The sequence below is a fragment of the Peromyscus eremicus genome, chromosome 11, assembly GCF_949786415.1.
Source record: "Peromyscus eremicus chromosome 11, PerEre_H2_v1, whole genome shotgun sequence".
Taxonomy (NCBI): Eukaryota; Metazoa; Chordata; class Mammalia; order Rodentia; family Cricetidae; genus Peromyscus; species Peromyscus eremicus.
In genome coordinates this window covers 29,590,610-29,614,729 of record NC_081427.1, presented here as the reverse complement: position 1 = coordinate 29,614,729, position 24,120 = coordinate 29,590,610, and the positions used below count along the sequence as shown (strand labels likewise).

At 45.4% G+C, this 24,120-nt stretch overlaps 1 protein-coding gene and 1 long non-coding RNA gene across 2 annotated transcripts in view; one reads left to right on the top strand and one right to left on the bottom strand.

The window, feature by feature from the left end:
• The first annotated feature begins 664 nt into the window (after window positions 1–664).
• Window positions 665–20,088, top strand: Gdnf (glial cell derived neurotrophic factor). Its single transcript, XM_059276417.1, has 2 exons — window positions 665–844; window positions 18,236–20,088. The coding sequence occupies exons 1-2, from the start codon at window positions 691–693 to the stop codon at window positions 18,718–18,720; spliced, it is 639 nt and encodes a 212-aa protein (XP_059132400.1). The 5' UTR covers window positions 665–690; the 3' UTR covers window positions 18,721–20,088.
• A 2,145-nt stretch (window positions 20,089–22,233) lies between these two features.
• Window positions 22,234–24,120, bottom strand: part of LOC131921690 (uncharacterized) — a 17,415-nt gene continuing 15,528 nt past the window's right edge. Inside the window, exon 2 of the long non-coding RNA XR_009382067.1 lies at window positions 22,234–22,470. This is a non-coding gene — a long non-coding RNA (uncharacterized LOC131921690). The remainder of the gene's footprint in view (window positions 22,471–24,120) is intronic.

Sequence of the window (24,120 nt, the reverse complement as noted above, 5' to 3'; positions counted from 1 at the left end):
GCCAAGTCGATGCTTCCGAAGTTAGGTAACTTAACCCAGACACTTTCATGAAGGCCAAAGTCTGCAATTCCACATTAACTTTTGCTCTGGGTGACAAAATTCTTACTTAGCTGGGATGTTGGAAGGGTGGGCCGCAGGCAGGGCGAGTGTTCCCACCGAGCCTGCATCCTACCTAGTCGGAAGGAAGACCCAGCTTGAGACAGAGTGATCAGCTTGATTTTAGTCCTTGTTGCTTGCTTGGGTGGAAAGCCGGCTCCCAGGGCCCAACTATGGAAGCGGCTAGGTGGGGAGGGAAGGTTTCTGTCCAGGGCCTGGCAAAGGCAGCCGGATAGGGGCTACCCTGTTCGCCCCCGAGGGTATGGAGTGTCGTGCGCCAGTAGAAGCAGCCGGTTAGTGGTTGCAGTATAAGTTGACGTCCAAAATCTGGGACCTGGGGACTGGAGGGCTGGGAAGAGGTCAGCAGAGGCCGTGTCGGGAATGTGGGCTGCACCTGGCGAGCACTGGGATGAAGGAGCTTTGAGCCGGAGACCTGGGCGAAGACGGGGTGCTCGGGAGCAGGGCTGGGGAGCGGCAGGGAGGCGGCTGTGCAGCCAGCGTCCGGGTCCTAGGCGTCGGAGCCTAACTTGCATGGTGCGGTTCTCTTCCCCGCCGCCCGCCCGCGCAGGTGCCGCCGCTGGACGGGATTCTAAGATGAAGTTATGGGATGTCGTGGCTGTCTGCCTGGTGTTGCTCCACACCGCGTCCGCCTTCCCGCTGCCCGCCGGTAAGAGGCTTCCCGAGGCGCCCACCGAAGACCGCTCCCTTGGCCACCGCCGCGCGCCCTTCGCTGCGCTGACCAGTGACTGTAAGAACCGTTCCCTCCCCCCCTGGGCCATCATCGGCCGGACCCCAGGGCACCCCCACCGCCGCATGCACGCAGCCACCCGGGGCCAGCCTCGAAGGCTGTGAGCCTCCCCACTCTCGGGCTGAGTGGGAAGGGCTCTGAGGCCCTTAAGAATCCTCCTTTGCCCGCTGCAGCCCAAGGGTCCCCAGGTGCCTTGCTTGTGAGTGACAGGGGATCCCTTGTCTAGTGCAGAGGATATGAATAGTGTCCCTTTATCATTTCCATCAACAAATATCCCACCACCACCACCCTCACAACCAAACACTACCAGAGCACACATACACATTGCCCGCCCCTTTTCTCCCCTGCCCCTCTAGGAACACGCCCAGGGGTCTTTCTTGAAAGCTATTTTACTGTGCTTACCTCCAAAACCTCTTGCACTTTCTCCCCCATCTGCGCATGCAAGGGGTTTTGTGAAAACCCAGCCAGAGAGAAAACACAGAGGAGTCTCCATTTCCAGGGCTAGCAGCATCTGCCTAGTGTCAAATCTGTTCTGAAGAGTGCTGTGGTTAGAAAGACTGGAGGGTGGCTAGTACAAGTTAAGCTGAAAAGGAGACGCGTTCCGAACACACCCTAGAATGCTAGCTCAAAGGGAAAAAAAACTAACAAAAAAACAGGGTACTCTTACTTTAAAAACAAGTCTGCGGTTCACTGCTCAAAAGCTATAACATGTTCTAGAAGCAAGCAATTACAGTGATGGTTTGGTACAACCTACCCTGAGTTCCTCAGAAGTCCATCTGGGTAAAGTGAGGTCGATACATAACAAGTGACAGAAATGGGTGGGAAAATATCTAGGCAACAAAGGTAGCAACAGAAAAATAGATATACCCTCAAAATACTCATTCCTACCCCCCACCAACCCCCACCCCCCTTAAAATTGTTGACATTGACGTTTCGCACTTGAACTGTACTGCCCACATCAGCCCCAGGACTGAAATCATCCTAGTCTTGGACTAGGAAACAAGCATGAAATGTAATGTGCACAAGTTCCACAAAAGCAAAATTTTATAAGGATTTCTAGAGTGATTTAGGGTTAAAAAGGGAACGTAGTTGACCCCTTGATGTCCCGAGACTTTCCATCAATTAACTGAGTAAACTCATCTTTAAAGAGTTTCACATCCATCACAAGTTTAGGGTGATCGTACAAACATTTCTCCAGTAGATCTTCGCTATTGGCTTCATTCATCCATTCCTATAGAGCGGGCCAGAGGGACAGGAACACAGTGGCGGATAATAATAGTTCTTTAATTCAAATGTCAGAGGAGAGAACAATGACTGATTACAAGCTGATTAATTCTTGGAAGTTTAATTGCTATATAGGTAAACTGTCTACCTGGGCTTGCTAAGTTGAACATTCCATTAAGTCTTACAAGTTAATGGCTTTAGAACTCAATGAATAGTTTACAACTGTCCACAAAAGGGAAGCCTTTTTTTCTCCCACATGCCAGTAGCGACCAGGTCTGCTTCTTGGTGTCCATGCTCCTATCATCCTTTGAGAAGAGACTCATATAAAGAGACTGATGTCCTCTAGGAATGCTGATGTCCACTGAGACTTCATGCCAGATTGTGATGTAATTGGTTTGATGTGTAGCGTGGGTGTGTGAACTTTTTAGATGTTTTCTAGGTGGAACCAGTGTCCATTCAAAGTTGTGCCGCCATAGGTTGAAAACACCCTAGGAAAACCTACAGCTTCTGTAGGTTAATCAGCCACCATACAAGGGAAATAGCATTGAATTCCATTGGCTGCATGGAGCCCATGATGATATGACAGGGAATTGCTTTCTCTTTCTCAAGTGATACTTAATCATCTGCGGACAAGATTCTGACTACTGATTTTGTTCAAGACAGCAGAACACAACCAATTCTGCTTTGTCTATGGAAAGACCCAGTAGAGCCTAGACAGAGAAATTACCCCAAGAGAAACTGAGCTGTGTTCTAAGCCAACTGACTTCTTTCCAGGTATGTTCAGTTCGGTAGCAAGCTGTCAGGGCAGGGAAGGCAAAATAATGACAGTGTGCAGACCTTAAATATTCAGCTAGTGTCAGCACACCCCTGCCACAGTGCTGACATTTATATCCTGCACTGTACACGGAGCAACTGGATAAGTCTGGTGTAGAAAAACATTAAGTCATTTCATTTCATTGGAAAATAAAAAGTGCTATAAATTTTGGCCCCTATGGTTTCCTTTGGGTGCTTGGGATTTAGTGATTAAGCAAAAGAGCTTCAGTCACCTTAACGGTCGCTGTGCCACTTCTACATCAGGGCACTGGAACTGGCTCCATCCACTCCACACGTTCACTCTTGAGACTGCATCTGTTCCACGGGTCCAGTGCAAATTAAACACCCCAAATTCTATTCCTACATGGGATAAGCTAAGCAAATAGAATTAATAACTGACTTGCTTGTCTCGAGGCCGGCTATGAAATAAACGGGCCGTGACCATTTTAAACTCCCGCAGAAACTTGCTTGCAGTTTGCCTTCCGAGGAGGCATCCAAGACTTTGTCTCTAGCCTCCCTCCCCCTTGTCCATGTGTTCCTCCTCCTGCCATTGTTTTCTACAAAGGAAAATTGGAGATAGTATAGGGGAGGGTCTGCAGTGCGGCCTATACAGGTGCTTCAGCATTCTGAGGCTAGCGGCATATACAGATGTTGCAGCATTCTGAGGCTAGCGGCATATACAGGTGCTGCAGCATTCTGAGGCTAGCGGCATATACAGGTGCTGCAGCATTCTGAGGCTAGCGGCATATACAGGTGCTGCAGCATTCTGAGGCTAGCGGCATATACAGGTGCTGCAGCATTCTGAGGCTAGCGGCATATACAGATGCTGCAGCATTCTGAGGCTAAAAGGAAAACTTGGTGGTCCTGAGAGCTAAAAGGCAAAATCTAAAGTGCCAGATATCCATGGTGGCAGCAGACAGGTCTGGGGATGCCAGGGCCAGTGTTTGCCCAAACCACCAAACTATATTTTGTATGGAAGGGAGAAACTCTATAGGGGTTGGATGGTCTTCAACCAAGAACTAAAACTGATTGTTTTAATTTTTTAATCATACTGTCAGGTAATTCCTAATTTATTATACTACAATGGGATTACAGCCCTCCAGTTTGGTCACGGGACATGAAATTTTCCATGAAAATATTCTTTTAGATCAAGCTATCAGGTTCTCAGACAATAACCCATAGTACCCCCCATTTTAACCATGGTGAAACTGAACTGTAACTCACAAGGTTATTAAGTATGGGTCCCTGCCCTGGGTACCATATCCCATAATACCTGGCGTAAGAGACAAGAAAGTATGAATTGGAGGCTACCTGTATGTAGAGAAACCATTAGGATAGACACTGAATTTAAAATTTAAGACTTGAATGGAGTCAGGCCAGCACTGTACAGCAGATGATGTTAAACTTCCAAATCCAATATTTTGAGATGTGGAACTCTCAGTAAGTACTCCCCACTCATTGCTTCAGCCTGTATAGAGGAACCAATAGGAAAGGCAAGTCACTATATCAGCAGGAAAGGGGATCTGTCACTTGGAAAGGGGCTCTTGAAATTAAAATCTGTGAGGAAGACTCTTTTAGGGTACACTCATCTCTTATTTGAGATCCCTAGCATCTTCTTTCTCAGGCCCTAATAATGCTGTTCAGAGAAATGCTTTCAAGGCTCACTGATAATTGATCAGCCATAGGACATTGCACTGGCCATCCACCTAAGCATTGTGCTCAGAAGTGCCCATGTTCGCTGACACGAAAGTGAAAAGTTTCTGGTATTTTCCTTTCCTACTGTATGTGTGACTTTTTTTTTAAACCCAGTACTTGTGGGCTTCACTTAATGAAAATACTTATAATAGTATAATTAATCATTTGAGCTCCATCAGAAGCCATTTCACATTAAATACCCCTCATATGCCAGGTATGGGCAGCATCCAAAAAGCAAAAATAAATCTAGTTGTAAATTAGAAGTAGACAGGTAGGCAGGTGGAAAGGTGAGTGGACAGGTCATCCGCAAGACAGATAGATACATATCTATCCTTTGGCTGAAGTCACGCTGACAAGAATCTCTAGCAACGAGTCCAGCTGACATGGCGCACGCCTTTAGTCCTAGCACTCGGGAGGCAGAGGCAGGTGGATCTCTGTGAGTTTGAGGCCAGCCTGGTCTACAGAGCTAGTTCCAGGACAGCCAGGGCTGTTGCACAAAGAATCTCTGTCTTGAAAAAAAAACAAAAACAAAAACAAAAAAGAATTTCTAGCATTGTACTCACTGGGATTTAGAGAGCAGGACAGCAAAAAGTCCAGGTACAGGGATTTAAGAGGTGTTTGAAATGTGGATAATTTGGAAGGAAAAGGAGAGGGATGTTACAGACTAGAGAGAAGCGTGAGGAATTTGTAGCCATGCTATAGAAGAGGTGTAGTTGATCATACAAGGGATGCAGCGCAGTGGGCATGTGCTGGAAGAGGTCCTGGAGTGGTGGGAACTGGGAGATGTCTCCCCGGGTGATTGTGGAGGAGGTCCTGGAGTGGTGGGAACTGGGAGATGTCTCCCCGCGTGATTGTGGAGGAGGTCCTGGAGTGGTGGGAACTGGGAGATGTCTCCCCGGGTGATTGTGGAGGAGGTCCTGGAGTGGTGGGAACTGGGAGATGTCTCCCGGGTGATTACGGAGTGCTCCATCTTGATCTAGAAAAATGAGTTTGCCCTATTTTCTATGGGAGGCAGGTGATAGCAGGTGGCCTCTTCTACACAGGGGATGTGTGGCAAATATTAGTCCACTCCTCATGAGTGGGGCTTTCGGCATAGGCAAATTTTTCACTGGTAGTTTTGTGTTCTTATTTTTAAAAAGCTTCGAGTCATGAGCATGATCAAATCAACCTGCTCACCCTCCAGGGCATGTAAATACAAACTCACTACTAAAGTTAGTGTCCCGGCACCCTTTGACTATCCACATGAGTAACCTGGCTTGGAGCAAAAAACTTAATATCCTAAAATCAAATTAGTTTGAGCTCTACTGAACAAGGTTATCTCCATTTTATAGGTGAAGGAGTAAGATCTATCTAGAGAGCTGTTCTAGGTTACAAGTCAAATAGGGCAGGCACATTTCAAACTTCAGGCAGGCTTCTAGTCCCAAAGTCAGTCTTTTTTTTTTCTTTCTCATCATATACTATGATCCTGGGTTAGCATATTATAAAAAATACAAACATGTAGCCAGAAATCTATCAAATAACCCCAAAACCACACAATGGAGCCAATTGATGATGAGAGATCATTACATTTCCTCTTGGTCCCTTTTCTGACTTCCTCTGGCCAGAGGAGGTCTAAGGCAACACTATTAATGACTACCTCAAAACCCACATCAGAACACATTGGACAGAAATACATGGATTCTGTAAGGATTCCCACAAAACTGGCACAAACTTCCAGGAGACCTTCTGGGAAACACACTTGCTCTTAGATCACTCCCACACTGCCAGGTGACAGGAAACCTTTAGGTGGAGGCAAGACATGACCACAAAAGTTCCCTGGGGGACAGGAGTTGACTCGCAGAAGCAAAGTGTGGGTCACCACTGGGACACAACTAGTACTGTGGCTAGCTTGGAGTAGTCAAAGACCGCATTTGTGAGGCTTTAACAAAACAGCGGAGTTGGAAAGCCGTGGCTTTAACAGTCCATGGTCTTATGGGGGCCCAATGGTCCAACTGCTATACTCAGTAGGCACAGGCAGGAAGGTGATTAATATTGAAAATTATGTCGTGTGCACTTTGAGGTGGACATCTACATTCTTCTATCATGAGTTTAAGTAGTTATATGTCATTGGTTGACCATTTGGAAAATATATTTATATTAAGATATTTTTGAAAAAAAAAAACACAAAAAACTTGGGCCTGCCAATTTCCTTTTAATCCCTGTAAAACTCTCAGACTAACGAAGCTAGATAAACTAGCTTTTTGATCAGAAGAGATCTGACTTCATAACTCGAATATACAAAGCTGGTATGTATCCCACAAGGGAAATGTCACTTCTGGATCTGAATTATAAGAGGACTAAATAAATAGACTAGGAAATAAAACCCCTGCCTGGCCAGCGGTGCCTTGCCAGGAAGAAACATGGAGGCACCTGCCTCAGCATCCCTTGGCTTGTTCATGCAGACGCCTCCCTTTGCAGCATCTATGGAATGGTGATCACCCATCCACCTCTCGCTAAGCTTTGTCTTCTTAGGAGAAATTTCCCTCGTTTGTTTTTCCCTTCAAGCCACAGCAGTAAATACATTAGCATATGTCTTCTAAGAATAACACAATGTCTTGCACGAGCAAAATTCAGCTACGAGGTCAGGACATTTGACATCAGTCTAAGGCATTTATCCAACAGATATTCCAGCTTCGCCAGTCCTGGTGATAATGTCCTCTGTATTACTTTTTAAGCCCAGAATCACACGGTACATTTGATTGCCTGGTTCCTTGATTCGTCTTCCATCCTGCAACCAATGATGCTGACATTTGGGGAGCAGCTCTTTTGCCTATCCTTTCCCTGGCCACCCCTCAGTTTGACCTTATCTAATTATTTCTATATGATTAGATTCAAGTAAATGTCTTTGAGACTCTGTTCCTGGGTGCTGTAATCTTAAACCAGAAGCACCTCACATCACATGATCCTAAGTTGGCCGTGTCTGAATTGTCCTTGAATGGTGCAGGAGACAGATCCTCAAATGAAATTAGAAAAGTGGGTGCAAGGTACATCTTACACAGTAAGGAACCAAAGGGGCTAAAAAAAAAAAAAAAGGGCCAGGGCCAGGGTGGTCACCAGCAGGGCCATCACAGGCCTGAGAGACATAGTAGATGTGAAAACTGAGAAATAGACAAAACCCCAGGAAGCTACCCACGGGTGCAGCAGAAAGCTTTCTCATAATATTCCCAGAGGACATGTGCCTCCCGATGAAGACAGGAAAAATCCCATTCGTGGCCATCTGCTGAGTCTGTTGTTGCTCAGAAGGTTCATTGTCAGGCATTTCTAGGAACACAGAAGAGGCAGCACACACCCCTGGGACTGATGATTCCCTCTGTCCACAAATCACCGAGCCAGGGCCTGGACAGAGGTCTGTCCTCTGTAGAATATGCTCTAGCATCTAAACTATGATGAGATCCATTCCTGGATCCTCTGCGCTTTGTCTGAAGATGCACAGTGCTGTTTGTTCCCCTGCCTCTGATATAAATATCAATGAAGAGTGATCACAGACGCAAGCGTGTTGGCTTCAGAGAACCATTCTTTCCATTCGCTCCAAGCTCAAACCTCTGCTTGCGTTAATCTTGACCTAAAGGTAGAGTTGACTGTTCCTGTCTTAGGACGTCTTGGAGAGAAGAGCTCCTAAAGATACCACATAACCAGGCTCTGAGTCAGGGCAGCCTGAGCTCATAGTCACATTTGTCCCCAAACCGTAAGACTATAACCTGTGACCCCAGGACACTCACATGTGACTCATCTGGTGGCATGAAGAAGGGGGGGGAAGGGGGGAGAGAGAGGGGAAGGATCCAGCATTGAGGTTTTGCAAATATAGTTATCTCCAAATGATGCTTGTGCCTAGTTCTCTGAAGCCTTTCTGAACTCTTAGAAGTTTCTGTGAACATATTAACAGGATAGAAACTCCTTCCTCATATCTGACTAGAGCAGTGGGTTCTCAACTTCCTTAATGCTGCGACCTTTTATACAGTTCTTCATGTTGTGGTGACCCCTAACCATAAAATTATTTGTTACTATTTCATAACTGTAATTTTGCTACTGTTGTGAATTGTAATGTAAATATCTGATAGGTAGGATGGTCTTAGGTGACCCCATATGAAAGTGTCGTTTGACCTCCAAAGGTGTCTTAACCCACAGGTTGAGAACCACTAACTATAGGGATCCACCAAAGAAGTTCAGATGATTAAGAACATTTTTTCCCGCCTTCTTTACTTCTCTGCCATCTTCTCTTAATCCCTCTTGTTCTCATCTGAGTCCCTAAGGCCCTCGAAGTTACTTTTATTCACTTCTCACCTCTTCCCCGGGAAGATCCAGGGGCTCAGGATGTGCCCTAGGGTCCTGTGGCTCCTTGGGATCAGATCAGTACCTTCTAGGAAGGAGAAAGTAGAGACTTTCCTCCAGGTGCCTCTGAAGGCCCTCCCTCAGTCCCCAGTGCCACTTGCTGCTGCTAACACCACAAAGGATTGTTTTCCCCAGAGGCTTTTTTTTTGCACAATTAATTTTACTGGGTAATTTCTCACCCTCCTCTCTTAAGTCTTTTCTTCTTTTTTTTTTTTTTCTTTTTACAGAGCTCCTGGCGTGTGCTCATTATCGTGGGGTATTTATTGCTAGCTGTAGAGAGCTTTTAGATCTCACCAGGTGTTCATGGATTAGCTAACAAATGGGCATCCTGGTGGGTATTTTCCTGACTTAAAAGCAGCAGAATGGTCATTCCCCCACAGGGAACCATGCTGTATCCTGGAAAATCATTATCACAGCTATAATAAAAGTATGGACCACATACATAGAAACCAGAGCAACTGGAATATGAATAATGAAATTAATATAGTGTTCCCCAAGTGGGTTTTTTATTATTTGTACTCATGTGTAGTTATTATTATTAAGTTTTCTTAGTTGTGTTGTAGGCTAACAGTTCAAAATATGTATTGCTATGCTACTCAAAGTAGATGCAGATACTGAATAAAATGGCATATAGGTTGGCCAAGTGTCTTTTAAAATATACCCTGTGCTCTTTTTCTATATTCTGAAGTGCTGTACATTATGATTGGTCTTTTTCTTCTGCCTTGAGGGAATCCAGGAATGCTTTAAAAGAACAGCAACAAAACACTGTCTTTAAATAAACCAGTGTCACTGGTGGTCATGAGAAAAGAGCATGGTCACTCTGGAAAGGGTCAGAATGGCCTTGTGAATTGCCTCAGAAAAATAGATGCTACCCAGCCCCTTCTGATTTAACCAAGTGTCGCTTCTTATCCGCTAGTCTGTTCTGAACTTAAAATAAGAGAACAAGATGGTCCTTGGATAAAGGAAGATATACCAGCATTTGGACCTTAGTGATATCTGGTTTGTTTTTTTTTGTTTTTCGTTTTGTTTTGTTTTGTTTTCAGTTCAGGTATGAGACAAAATCATGACTTTTAATCAGTGCACAATGATAAAGCTATGCTGAACTCTTCGGGGCACTGAAAATTTTTCTACACTCTTGACACACATTTCAGAGGTTGACCTTCCAGGTCTAGGACAAGCTATGGAGCGCCCCCAAGCCCCGTTCATTTTGTGGCAGTTGCCATGAGTGATGGTAACATTGAGACAGTGAGCTGGAAACGACTCAAACAGATTTGATACAGCAAAAACCAACAGGGAAAGTTGTGATCTTTAAGAAAGTTATACCTGACTTTTGAGTGGCAGGGGCTGGCTAATTAGAACAGGTTGTTACAGTACATTCTCTCAGAGGCCCATGGGGCCCGTTCTACCTCTACAGGTAGAAACTGAGGTTTGAAAATGCCTAGAACCAGGGCATTGACTGGTATAAATACAGGGTCCTTTCTATATGTCTTTCTGGCTCTTTTCAGTAAGGAATGGGACACGACTTGGCTTAAGAAGATTGGCAATGATTATTTTAAATTTCACAGGCAGGTTCAGCTGAGCTAGAAGGTAAAGTGAAGAGGCCTTCTAGATCCCAGAATACCTCCTGTGGGACTTCACAGTGTAAAGGGGTAGAGGCTAATAGTGGTAACTGAGCTGGATGCTGTCCCCCACATAGGTATCTGGAAGTCAGTATCTGCTGGCACGTTCAGGCCAGAGCTTAGACTGGCCACATCTCAGGGCTTCAGAGCTAGGGAGCCCCAAAGGACAGCAAGTTGACCTCAGGATGGCTAAAGCCACTAGTCCAAGGTCACACGCTAGTCAGGGACTGACCCAGGCCTGGAATCTGAGGCTCCGTCTTCTCCAACTCTGCAGCAAGAGCTTGGTCACGGGTGCCAGGCTAAGTATGAGAAGCTTCCGGAGCTGGGGCCTCTCTGTCTGAATCCGTCCCCACTGCTGGCTGCTGGTGTTCCGGTTGTGACTGGGAAATTGGCAGACCTGCTTCAGAGTGATATACAAGAACAAGACGGGAGAGAGGTGCCCCCAAAAGGCATGGCTTTTCCTTCTCGGAGACTCTTGGTTCTGTGGTCCATGGTAGCCTCACTTTGAGATCTACTCAATGTACTTGAGTTCATACTGAACTGTCCCATAGCTGGTGTCTTCATATCTTGCCCTTGTTTCTGCATTAATTTCCCAGGCTTAAAAAGGCTACAGAGCAGTAGCATTTTTACTTAGAAATAAAAAGGCAGCATGCAGCACAAGACCCACACTGATCTTGGAAACCAAACCAGCCAAATTTCTACTCATTAAGTACATGGTCATGAGCAAACATGGCTGCCCACAGCCTTCCCAGTCTGTAAGGAGATGTGTGGAGGTGTTCAGTTCCACGCAGGCTGGCAGTATTATTGTCAGGTCTGACCTTCACGCGGTGAGGCTAAGCAACCACTCCACCTTGACACTCTGTGAAATGCTTCAAGGAAGCGATTATTCAAGACCTCACTTAAGAAAAGATTATAATATGGAGACTTTTTAATGTAATAACAGCTCCATGCTTGTAATAACTTTTCAAAGTGAGTGAAAGAAGATTGTGTTTGCACCTTTCTGAAAGGTACAAATAACTGGTCCTACGAAACAACATTAGTCATTCTTGAGAAATTATACTGATCCTAGGCTAATGTCTTCATAGAAACAAGCATTCGTGTGTGTTTGGTCCTTGGATAAAGGAAGATATACCAGCATTTGGACCTTAGTGATAAGCATAAGTATATGCTTATGCATATCTACAAGAGACAATTTCTATGTCTCAGACACTTAGGCTACATGGCGATGTGTCCTTTGCCTGCAGTGAAAGCAGGAACTTCAGATTGAAAACCCTTTCCCCAGGGGATTTTCATGTCCCCAGCCTATGGCTAGCCTCTCCAGGCAGGCTTTGCCTGCCACAACTAACCACCCAGTATCTCAGGAGCCCCAGTGCGGCATTCCATAGCACCTCACCTTTAAGCCTAGCACCATCTCAGAAGTGGGCACTGCCCAGGCAAGACCCTCCAGGCACCGATTTCCAGCATATTTATTAACTGTATGGCCAGCTAGGCCATGGCTCCCTCTGGGAGCTCAGCACTTTTGTCTCTACTGTTCCAGAGCTCGTGCTGGAGGCTTCACAGGGCTGTGGAGAGTCAGACCCTCCCTCCCACATGATCAGCACCTGTGCCTTCCATAGAGACTTGGCAGGACTCAGGTTGGCCTGGAAAATCTCTTTCATAGGGACACTATGGTGCTAGGGTCAGCCCCTCCCCCTTTCTGGAACATTCATAGCTGCAGAAACCCTCCACCGTCCTCTGAGTCCACTTCCCAAGGTGGGAGGGACTCACATCGTCACGCTTTATAAACAACCTTGGGTTACCTCCCTCTTGGACACAGGCAGGAGATAGGTTAGTGGCTAGCTGAGATGTTGGTCTGGCCAGCATGAACCAACACAAGTGGCCTTGGCGTTAACATATGGCCCACCTAGAGCTTTTAAGAAAAATTTGACATTTTAGCCATTGTAGCCAAGATAACACTTTGAATTTTGTGATTTTTTTAGCTTAGCTGTTAAAAGGAACCCTCACCATTGTTCCTATAAAAATTCAGTTGGCTTTACAAAATAGTGACTATCCCAGTCCTTAGTTATTAAGTTATTAGTGACATTACCATTTTTCCCCCCAAATCGAGGGAGATACAGCCTTTGCAGTGAACAGTTTGTTCCCAGAGTTATGCCCTGGTACAGGTTTCATTTGTTTAAATAACACTGTTTATACAAAGGACACATCAGAGTTAAAATATTTGAAACAGAACAATGCCAAAATATTTGGTTACACTCTGAAGGATGACTTCAAGCAACTGAGAATTTTGATATCTCAGAACGTTAGCCTTCAGTCAGACATCGTTCCCAAACTGTATCTGGGAAATGAGCAAGAGTTTGGCCTACCTGCTTTCATTGTTTTATTTATTTGCATTACTTTTATTTTATTTTGCCTTTTGGTTGTTAAACGTGTGGTCTTCTTTTGTGGTTTGCAAGTATTTTAGGGTAACATTAACGCTAGTAGGGATGTTTGTAGAGCTCATGTTCTGTAACTTTTCATAGGGTGAGAGCATGCTGTGCCATTAGGTCATAGTGTAGGAGATAATCTAAACCCCAACCCCCTTCAGCTCCCTTCAGCTCAGTGAAGTCCTAGAAGGTTAAAGCAACTGTGAACCTCTGAATTCCACATAGGATGTTACTTACCTGGACAAGGCTAGAAGTTTCTGTAGAATTCTTAAGAACAGGCTGGTGAGGTTTGCCCAGCACCCTTCTACAGAATTGTTTGGCTACTCATATCCCCTAAACTAAAATGATAAAGTGACACTGTCCCTTCAAGTGAAACTCAGTGACACCAAAAGGCCTGGAATTAGGAGTTGAATAGTCTCGTGGTTTGAAAAATAGGATGTTTTATCCTCATTTTTGATTATTAATTCTTAAGCCCACAATTTACATATGTAAAGCTTTTCATATCAACATCTGTATGTTCATGTTTTTAAGAATATGAAAGAAAAAAATTACCCTCCAGCTCAGTAAAGTCAGGTAAAGGCTGGGCTTGGTGTTTAAATGACATTCCACCTTAGCATCCGTGCAGAAGAGAGATTCCCATCAAAAAGAGGGATCCTAAGCTAAACCTTCGGTTCAGCGCATTGAACCAGTGTGTCCCAGGGACAGAAAAGCCTTTTGTTGTTGTTATTGTTGTTGTTTGAGACAGGGTTTCACTATGTATCTCAGGCTGGCCTGAAACTCACTATGTAAACCACCAAGCTGACTGACCTCAAACTCACAGAAATCCACCTGCCTCTGCTTCCAGGGTGCTGGGATTAAAAGCATGCGCCACCATGCCTGGCTCACTTTTTTTTGTTGTTGTTGTTTGTTTGTTTGTTTGTACTTTTAAGTAAGATAATCGCAAAACTAAAAGGAGGTTTCAGAGATTTCCCACACACCTTCTGCCTCCACGCATCCTCCACTCTCGGTATCAACACCTCTCACTTGAATGGTATTTGCTACAATCACCCAAGTCCATCGGTTACATTGGCGTTCATTCTCAGTGTCGTACATGTATGGGTTTGAAGCAAGTTCTTACAGTATGACTTCATGATGAACCAGAAGCTTGTTAACTTGGTTCTGTGGAAGGGCCAAAAGGAATTTAAAGTACGAGAAAAGCACTACACTGTCTCATAATGATGTATAACCGTGTCTCAAATATTACAATATTTGTCCCATGCTAGATTTGGAACTATTAATAATTTTTATTCAGTATTTGTCCCAGATGCCAACCTAACTCAGCATCCCATGTTGCATCTGCTGAACACAGCCTATGACTAAGCTGTGTGACCACAAGGTCTGGAAATGCGGACATTTTTCTTAAGAAGGTTGAAGGTGTTAGAGCCAGATTATGTCCCTGGAGTATTGGTTCAGATCATCACGGGACTCTGGTAATATGAAATTGTGTCACGTGTAAGTTCGTGAGTTTCTGAAACCAGAGAACTTGACTTTTTGTAACTCCAACGTTTTGTTGTTATCGTCTGTTGAATTTTTGAATTTTGTCCTCATATTTTGATTAATCTTCAGCTGATTAGTAATCAGTCTTAACTTCCATCTTCCCGGGTTCCTAAGTTAATGATCACTTAGGAAATTTTAAATAGAGTCAGAGACCTCATGGTGTGAGTCCTTTGTTAAACAAAACCCTTTTTAAAAAATTAAAAGCACCATTGTATTTTAATTAATCATTTTTTATTTTAAAAGTTTGGGTTTCTGTACAAGCATTTTTTTTTACAAATATAAGAAAAATATAGTTTTTGTAATTAAACACAGACATACTTTCACTTACTTTCTCCTCACTAATTTCACTATTTGTGAAAGAAATAACAAAAAGCACGCTCAGATCACTTTTAAAATAAGTAGTTTTCCATACTAAAGCAGAATCATTTAAGAATCTGTTGTCTTTTTAAGAAAACTCCCTAAAGGAAGTGCCCTGAGAAAGTGTTTCTGGAGAGATGGGAACCAGGCACACTCTTCCGGTCCAGCCCTGGAAATGTGTCCGGTCATTCCCTTAAGGAAGGCAAGCCTGAGAGGCCATTGGACTAAGCTGGGGAGTAGGAGGGAGCCTGAAGTACCAGTACTGCTCAAGGCTTCCTCCGACCCCCACCCCCTGAGATTTGGCTTATTTTAGAACCTTTCACTTTATGAAGATGGAGTTTTCAATAGAAGCCGTGGTATCATCTTAAAAAGTTAATTTTCTTTTCCCCTCTACAAGTGACCGCATTCCTGATTCAGAATTCTATCCCAAGCATGTGGTTGTCATCCATCAGTTCCTGCCTCCGTGGATCTCAAGTCTGAGGTCAAAATGGTCACAAAGCAAATGTGGGCCAGCCTAGACTACAAGGCAAGAGCCTGTCTCAAACAACAGGAACACATACAGCGTCTGCATCTTTGTGTTGCCGTTCTCTTCTAGAGCACAGAGAACAAACCAGACCAAGTTAGACCACGTTAGCATGTAGGGGATTACATAGGGTGGAAGAACAAGGCGGAGGGGTTAGAGACTCTGGAGGAGTTGCGTTTTCAACAGAGGTCAGTCAGTCATGATCAAGTGTATACTGAAGGAGATGTGAGAGAGCTATCTGGTACTGTAAAGAGCAGTGGTCCAGGCAGAGGCAGCCCCACCGAGGCCTGTGTTTAAGCCGTATTTCTTAATCTGGGTGATTTAGCCCCTGAGGACATTTGGCTAAGTCTAGAGACGTTTTCATTGTTTTGTTATTGAGACAGAGAGTGGTGTTACAGTGTGCTCTTCTGTTGCTGTGATAAATGCCGTGAGCGAAAGCATCCTGGGGGTGAAAGGATGTACTTCATCTTGTAGGTTATAGTCCATCACTGAGGGAAGGCAAAGTAGGAACTGGAGGCAGAAACCGAAGCGGAGACCATGCCGGAACTCTACTGCCCGGCTTGCTTTCAGGCTCGTCTTCAACTTCTTTTCTTATGTAGCTCAGGCCCACCTGTCTAGGGATAGCTCTGCCCACAGGATGGGCCTTCCCACATCAATTAACAAAGAAAGGAAGGGAAGGGAAGGGAAGGGAAGGGAAGGGAAGGGAAGGGAAAGGAAGGCAAGGGAAGGGAAGGCAAGGGAAGGCAAGGGAAAGCAAGGCAAGGCAAGGGAAAGCAAGGGAAGACAAGGGAAGACAAGGATGGAGAATGGAAGGCTCCGCAGATATGCCCACAGGCCAGTCTGATGGAGGCAATTCTTCTAGTTGAGGTCCCTTTTCCCCAAGTGTGTCCAGGTGACAACCCAGATTAGCCATCACAGGTAGTACTACTGGCATGGCCTGGATAGAGGCAAGGGACTCAGTTTGACGTCTTGTGTACGAGACAGTTCCCTAAAGCAAGGAATGACCCACCCCAAAATGCCAGTAACATGTCGGGAAGGGAGACTAAGAGAAGTAGATTCGGTTAGAGATCACCAAGGCTGGGCACGGCAGAGGCCAGGTCATGTTGACCTCTGGACTCCACATACACACCCATGCTTGCACACATGTGTACACAAACATGTACACTTATATACACACACGCCCCAAAAAGAGAGGTGGAGGTGGATAAGGGACACAGGTCAGAGACAGAGTTAGTTGTTTTAGGCAAGAGAAAAAGGGCCTTAAGTCAGTACTGAAGCAGTTTGTCACTTAGAGCACTCAAGCAATCCAATGCTAATTTTCACATAACAAACAACAAACTCTTGTTTATAATTCCCAGTCTTTTCTTTATCATGTATCATACTGTGTGTGTGTGTGTGTGTGTGTGTGTGTGTGTGTGTGTGTGTGTATGTGTGTGTAAAACCTAGTAGCTGAGCTAGGCACTTACCTAGCACCTCACACATACACCCATACACACACACACACACACACACACACACACAGTCAAGTCACATTAACTAGATTTCATTTTACACAGCAGGATTCTTGCCGAGTTTTAACAGTTAGATAACTTATGCTTGTGATAGAGTAATTTGAGGTGGAATAGACACAGTGTAATCTTCCTGAGCTTGCCAAAATACAAAACTCACTGACTCCAACAGCTCTATTGAAGTATAGTTTTTCTAAGCCACATATAACCCAAAGTCTGAAATGGGGCAAGATGACCATAAAAGCTTAATATCTGATTTAAAAGGGGTGAGGGTTAGGTTTTCCCTCTTCTTGGTGTGTATTAAATCCTTCCAATGGCTGTTTTCCCCTTAGTCACCCAACGCAAAATGCTGAAATACTCAGAATCTCAGATGATTGTAAATCCATGTCTTCCCCAGAGGTCTTGAGAATCCTGGTGTGCTCTCGTCTTCCCTCCGTGGGGTCTCCCTGGAGCTCACATCTCTTGTCCCGTTTGTAACCACACAGTGGAGCGCTGTGGCAGCTGCAGCATCACCTGGCTTCCCCCCTGGACCCAAGGCTGCCTCTGTCCCCAGCAGCCTTTCCTTTATGTTGAAATCATTCTGGTTGTTGTTGCTGTCAGAGACACGCCATTTGCTATTTTTTTGTCAGTGAAATATAAATATAATCCACCTTTCTGTTTCTCTAGGTTTGTGGGGATGGGTTTAAAAATGGAGCTGAATTTTAGAGATCTTTGTTTGTTCTCTTTGAATCTGGTCCTACTCAGTCAGGTAGAGTCAAGGTAAACGTACAGCAAAGTAGCAAAGCCAGAAGATGCCACATTTCCTCAGCCTCTGACACCTAGTTTCTCAGTGTTCTCTGATACTCACATACACCAGAATTCTGCAGCAGCTTCATACAATGTCAAGTGCCTCCATTCCTCCCCAAACCAGGGCACCAAGGAGTCTGGGTTCGAGGCCCAGAAGCTGCATTTCAGGGAGCGTTTGACAGTGTTTCAGTGAGTGAGAGCTATATTCAAGGCTATAAAACAGGACCTTAGATGTCACCCTGGTCACAGTCACCTGGCAGATGTCACTCACCTGAACAACTAACCCTTAAAGACTTGTTTCCTGCAAGGAACTGTGTCCTCACTACATGACTCTTCTCTTTTAACACGAACAGTTTGCAGAGTGTTAGAGGGTGCATATTAGCCTTTGCTTCTAGGGGGGCACTGTGAACGCTTAGCATAGGTGGGTGGTCGTTTTGCTGTGGGTACAATTCTAGCTAGTTCCAGTGACGCTTTGACTGAGAAGACTGCCTGAAATGATCACTGTTGTCTCATGGGACGTTTTCTGTTTTGTCGAACAGCCAATATGCCTGGAGATTATCCTGACCAGTTTGATGACGTCATGGATTTTATTCAAGCCACCATTAAAAGACTGAAGAGGTCACCAGATAAGCAAGTGGCAGCGCTTCCTCGAAGGGAGCGGAACCGGCAGGCCGCAGCTGCCAGCCCAGAGAATTCCAGAGGGAAGGGCCGCAGAGGCCAGAGGGGCAAAAATCGGGGGTGTGTCTTAACTGCAATACACTTAAATGTCACCGACTTAGGTTTAGGCTACGAAACCAAGGAGGAACTGATCTTCCGGTATTGCAGCGGCTCCTGTGATGCGGCCGAGACAACGTATGACAAAATAATAAAAAACCTGTCTCGAAGTAGAAGACTAGTGAGTGACAAAGTAGGCCAGGCCTGTTGCCGGCCGGTCGCGTTCGACGACGACCTGTCGTTCTTAGACGATAACCTGGTTTACCATATTCTAAGAAAGCATTCCGCTAAACGGTGTGGCTGCATCTGACTCCGGCTCCAGAGACTGCTGTGTATTGCATTCCTGCTACAAGTGCACGGAAAGGGACCAAGGTTCCCAGGAAATGTTTGCCCAGAACGGAAGATGAGGACCAAGGAGGCGGAGGCGGAGAAGGAAGAAGAGGGAGAGGAGGAAGAGGCGGAAGAAGGCATCCATCGTGGGAGCCTGGTAGAAGAAGGCCCAGCTACAGAAAACTGGATAGGAGTGAGAACAGCCGTCTGAGCACTCCAGGATGGCAGGTGACGTCACCAGAAGCTCAGGGCTGGTGTCCCTGCTTAGCTGTTGCCAGCGTTTATCTGATACAGGCCATGGTCACCGATCGCGGTCCGAGTCGCGGATGCATGCGAAGAACCAAGCCAGCCAGCGTATCTCCTGTGGTTCGTTATCACGTGTCTGAAGACACCCGGGGGGGGAAATGTGATGATTCTGGTGTCACCTCTTGTCACTACGTTTTACTGATGAAAATAAGAAAGCTGTATTTTCCTGTCACTCAACGGATTCACACCCTGGAAAGGAGAGGGGAAGGGGGACGGAAGCAGAGGCGCAGAGAGATCATACCCTTTGAAAACTGAGGCCTGAGGCTTACTACATCCAGCGTCGGGGGGCGGGAGGGATGCTTGGTGGTTGGTTTTGAACACAGTGTATGGAGTAAGGGAGAAGTTAGCTAGGGACCCAAAAGGCTGTCCTCTTGCTTAAAAACAAACCAGAAGGCATTTCCTTGATGTCCTCGGACACAGGAAGCAAGTTGTGGTTATCGGCAGCATTCTCCTAGGAGAGCTAGTGCGGAAGGCCCCCCGGCTGCCCCCAGCCAGGGAGACCTCGGGGCTTGTCGGTTTACAGGGACTGACGTTGCATACACAGCTCTGTTTATGCGTGGTCACCAGTGACCAGAGAAGCTACTCGATGCAATGCATCTGTTTCAAATACAGAGATATAGAGAAGATATTTATTGAGATTTAAGTTATTGTTATTTATTACCATTCACTAATGAATTTCTCTCTTCTTCCCTTATTTATTAAAGTCTCTTTTCAAAGGTGCCAAAGTATATGTGCTCACAAAATACAAAAAAAAAAAAAGTGACAAAAGGAAATACTAATTGGGAACAAGGGTCCATGCTCTTCAAAGTATTAAAAGGGTTTTCGCTAGGCAAAAATCACTTACTTTACCTTTATAAGACAATCCTTCACTAACTGCCCCAGATTTCCCCCTCTTTTTGCGGACAGGGTCTCCTGTGGCCTAGGTTGACCTTGAACTTACTCCTTGGTCAAGGGTGAGCTTGGCTTTCTGATCCTCTGACTTCCTGTGGTGTTGGAATCTCAGACACCACACCATAGCTCCATGAGGGATGGAATTCAGGGCCTCATCAGTGCTAGGTGACTCCACCCATGGAGCTACACCCCAGCCCCTGCTGCTTTTTATTTGTTAAAGGAGCATCTCGCCCTGCCCCCTCACTGGCAGTCCCAGTGCTGATGCCACCGGGCTTCATCCCATCCTTGCTCCACCCACTGAGCAGAGATGCCCCCCCCCCAGCTCTACTGTCTCTTCTGTCAAGCTCTACTTCCCGTCCATATGTGTGACATCATAACCATATATACAGAAGGCTGAATTCCCCTTGGTAGTCCTGGACTTACTGTCACCCAAAGGTGAAATGAAGGACCTGCCAGGTAGCCAAGATTTATCCCTGCCTGGTGGCACCTCTACCTCCGTTCTTGCCCACGTGCCTACCTCCTCCCTTGGAGGCACACAGGCAGGAGCACATGGGGAATCTTGCCGGGAGAAGCCATCGGCCTTGTCCCTGGCTGGGGCTCAGTTGTCACTTGGGTTCAACATTTGGGATCCCTTCTAATCCAATGGGTTATAGAAGAAAGACTGGCAGGGAAGATTGTGGCGTCTAACTGGCCACAGGACATATGAGGCCCATCTTCATGGTGTAGAGGGGAGAGGAAGTAGATAGTGGAAATGGCACCTCTAACTGTCCCCACAGTGTACCCATCTAGCGGCTGGCATACAAGTCATGCCTTGAGTCCTATGTTAGAGCTTGTTACACAGTTCATAAATGGAATTTTTATGCAGAAATTAATTTATCACTTCCTTCGTGGCTGCTATCCCCCAAAGTAGGACCAATTGGCCTTTCTCAAATAATCATGTCAAAACTTCAAAGTAACCAAGAGGTAAAAGTTGCTGGACATCCCCCTCCCCCCCCAACTTCCATGGCCCTAAAGACCCAAGTTATGTATGGTTCCACGCCTTCTGCAGGACTAGGAAATGGAGGCAAGGGCCACTCTCTCACCCTCTCCTGCTCAAAATGGCGATGCCCTCAGCTGCCTGGCACGATTCGTATGTAGTTCAGGATCCCCTGTTCAATCCAGAGAATCCTGGCAGATGGGGTAGCTGATGTTCCCAGGTCCAGACCCAGCCACCAGCTCTCGGGGGAAGTCCCCTGCTCAGCATTGTCTACATACCGCAAGCAGGTTCTAATGGGAGCAAGCTGCCCCACCAAGTCCACAGAAGGGTAAAGTTTGTGATTTTTTTTTTTCTCTTTAATGTTGTCATCACCATCTGACACAGTAAGGAGCACGCTTCTTTGGAAGTTCTGATCTCCCTGATCTGTCTCGGTCGTTTGTGTTATACAACCAAAGTTCTCTACAGACTTTATTTTTGTACAATATCATTTTGTAACTTTTTACAAATAAAAGCTCATTTTTATTGCTTTCTGTGCTGTTGTATTTATTTCCTCAAGTACCAGTGAATTCTGGCAGGGCCAGGCATGCATCAGATATTGATGGAGAGCTGTGCCCTTCACCACCATACAGTGCCGTAGTTGGTCAATGACCATACTCAGCAAGTCCTCATAACCAATCACTACTCAGGTGCAGGGAAAGTTGTTCTTCATGTATTCATTCAACAAATATTTATGGTGTGCCTACATTGTTCCAGGCACCGTTCAGAGCCCTGGAGACCCGAAAGTGGCAAGGAATAAATAGGTAAATAAATAAATAAGTCCTTGGCCTTGGAGAACTGAGATTGTTTGGAGGAAGACATGGTCTTCGACATTGTAGTGTTGTAGTGGCCGGTATGATGGATATTACAAAGAATGCAAGCAGTATACTGTGATTAAAAATAACAGGAGAGCCTACTTAGAGGTGACCTTGGGACTAAATATAAGAAGTCGTGTCAACCAATAAGAAGCATCTCAGCAGAAACAGCAACTTAAGCAAGACCCTGAGGCAAGCAAGAGCCTAGACAGTCCCTGATTCTACATGGTAATGTAGCAGAATTGCTAGAACTGTGCAGATAGCTGTAGTTTACTGTAGTTTGGTGGGAATAGACTAGAGAGGACATGTGATCATCCTGGACTGAATGAAAGGAGCAGACCACACACACACATACACACACACACACACACACACACACACACACACACACACACACACACCCTCTATATTTGGTATATTTGGGCATTGTGGTTTCTGGCTCACCAAGAAAAACAAAACAACCAGTGGCCAACTTTGGAAATTTCATTCAACCAAGAAGAGTGAGTGTGTTGAAAGTTGGGAAATCCTTAAAAATAGAAAAGGGAACTTTCTCCATCCATAGTGACAGTCTTCCCAGGCTCATGCTGCCTGTCTGGCAGCTGGGTCTCTCACAGGTGTGTGTCCTCTGACAGGAGCTGCTCTCATGGGCACCAGGCTCTTCAAGTTCATGTGGCTTGCAGTCATGACATCTGAGGAGGGTTTCCTTCTGTGTTAAGCAAGGAATCCTGGGTGAGTACCAAGTGAAGCAGGTTCAAGATCACTTTTAAAAGAATGGATCCACTCTTGCAGGGCATGGTAGCATCACTTTCTGAGACTCAAAACCAAAAGGAGTATCTCCCACACAGACTTCTGTTTGAGCTACAACCAACTTACCCTGGACACAGAATCCCCGAGAAGAGGCAACCCGAGACACTGCCACCACCACCATATAATCCACCCTTGCAAACGGCAGAGAGGGACTCAGGTCTCAGCTAGAGGCCTCTGGCTTTTTTCCACCGGGTGATGACATGTCGAATCCTGAGTGTCTTGTTGAGACACGTTAGCGGGGTTGCTACTGTAACCCCATGCAATAGTTAACTCATCTTCAGCCTTAGCCACACGACATCCTGAATGAAATTAAAACCAAATGCTGCCAAGTCATCCCTGAGAATAAACAGAGTTGGGGAAATAAGGGAAAACACACATTTAGTCACACACAACTACTCATCCCCTGCCACATTGCCAGGCCACAGCAGGTGATGGTAATGGAGATGGGACTGGAAACCGGGGAGTGTGGGGGCAGCCAGCGACACTCCCCAGGAGGTAGCTGGTGACAAAAGTATGTAGAAAGTGCCTTGACAGGAGCAACAGGTAAGAGGAAGGGCAGAAAGAAAAATATTACAGAATAGGGTCATCAGATAAAATACAGACAGGCTATCCTGCTAAAGTTAAATTCAGATAAACACACATAATTTCCTATTACAAGCTCCAATATCTGGGATGTGTCATATGTAAAACATACTCATACTAAAAACATGGGTTATGATTTACCTAAATTCATGTTGAATTAGATATCCTGTAGTTTAGTTTGCTGAATCTGGCAGGAGAAAGTGACATTGTAACTGGACCATGGGTGTGGACAGGACATGACAAAGAGTGAGACAGAGTGTAGGCTGGGCTGGATTGGGTGACAGACATTTCAGGCAGTAGAGGTGGTGTGACCCAAAGTGACAGAAGAGTCGTGGGCATTCAAGTCACAGTGTGTAGGAAGGTAGGCTCAGGCTAGACTGCCATTAGGAACAGCTGACACAAGGCCAAGGGAACACAGTCTTTTTGGAAATCCAGGAAATGGTTTGACTTATGGACATATTTTAAAGTCTATTTTATTCTTGACATAATAATAAATACATATGATTATGAATCCAACACATACTAAATTAGTATCTATGACAGGACAGGAAAATAGGTTTTCTGTTGTTTTTTTTTAATGGAGAAGATGCTCACAGAGGTGGAAGTGCCTGGAGACACGAAAGTCCTGATATGACCTGAGTGGCCACTGGCAACATACACTCCCATCCTCAGTTCCCTTCCCTCAAGTTCCCCCTTCTTGCTAATTGTAAAACCAACCTCAACCTTGACAAGGCTTCTTCCCAAAATCCTCTGAGTGGGATTGTCTTCTCAAGATATTTGCATTTGCTAAGGACAGGTTATTAATATCCAGGGTTCGTTCATGACTTTTTTTTTTTTTAAGAAAAGCCAGAATAAATGTCCTAGAGCACACTAGCCACTGAGGGAGCAGAAGCAGAGAGGCAGATGAGAGGGAAGCTGGATCAGGTATGTGGACAGCTGAGGGAAGTTGAGAGATGAGGTGCACCCC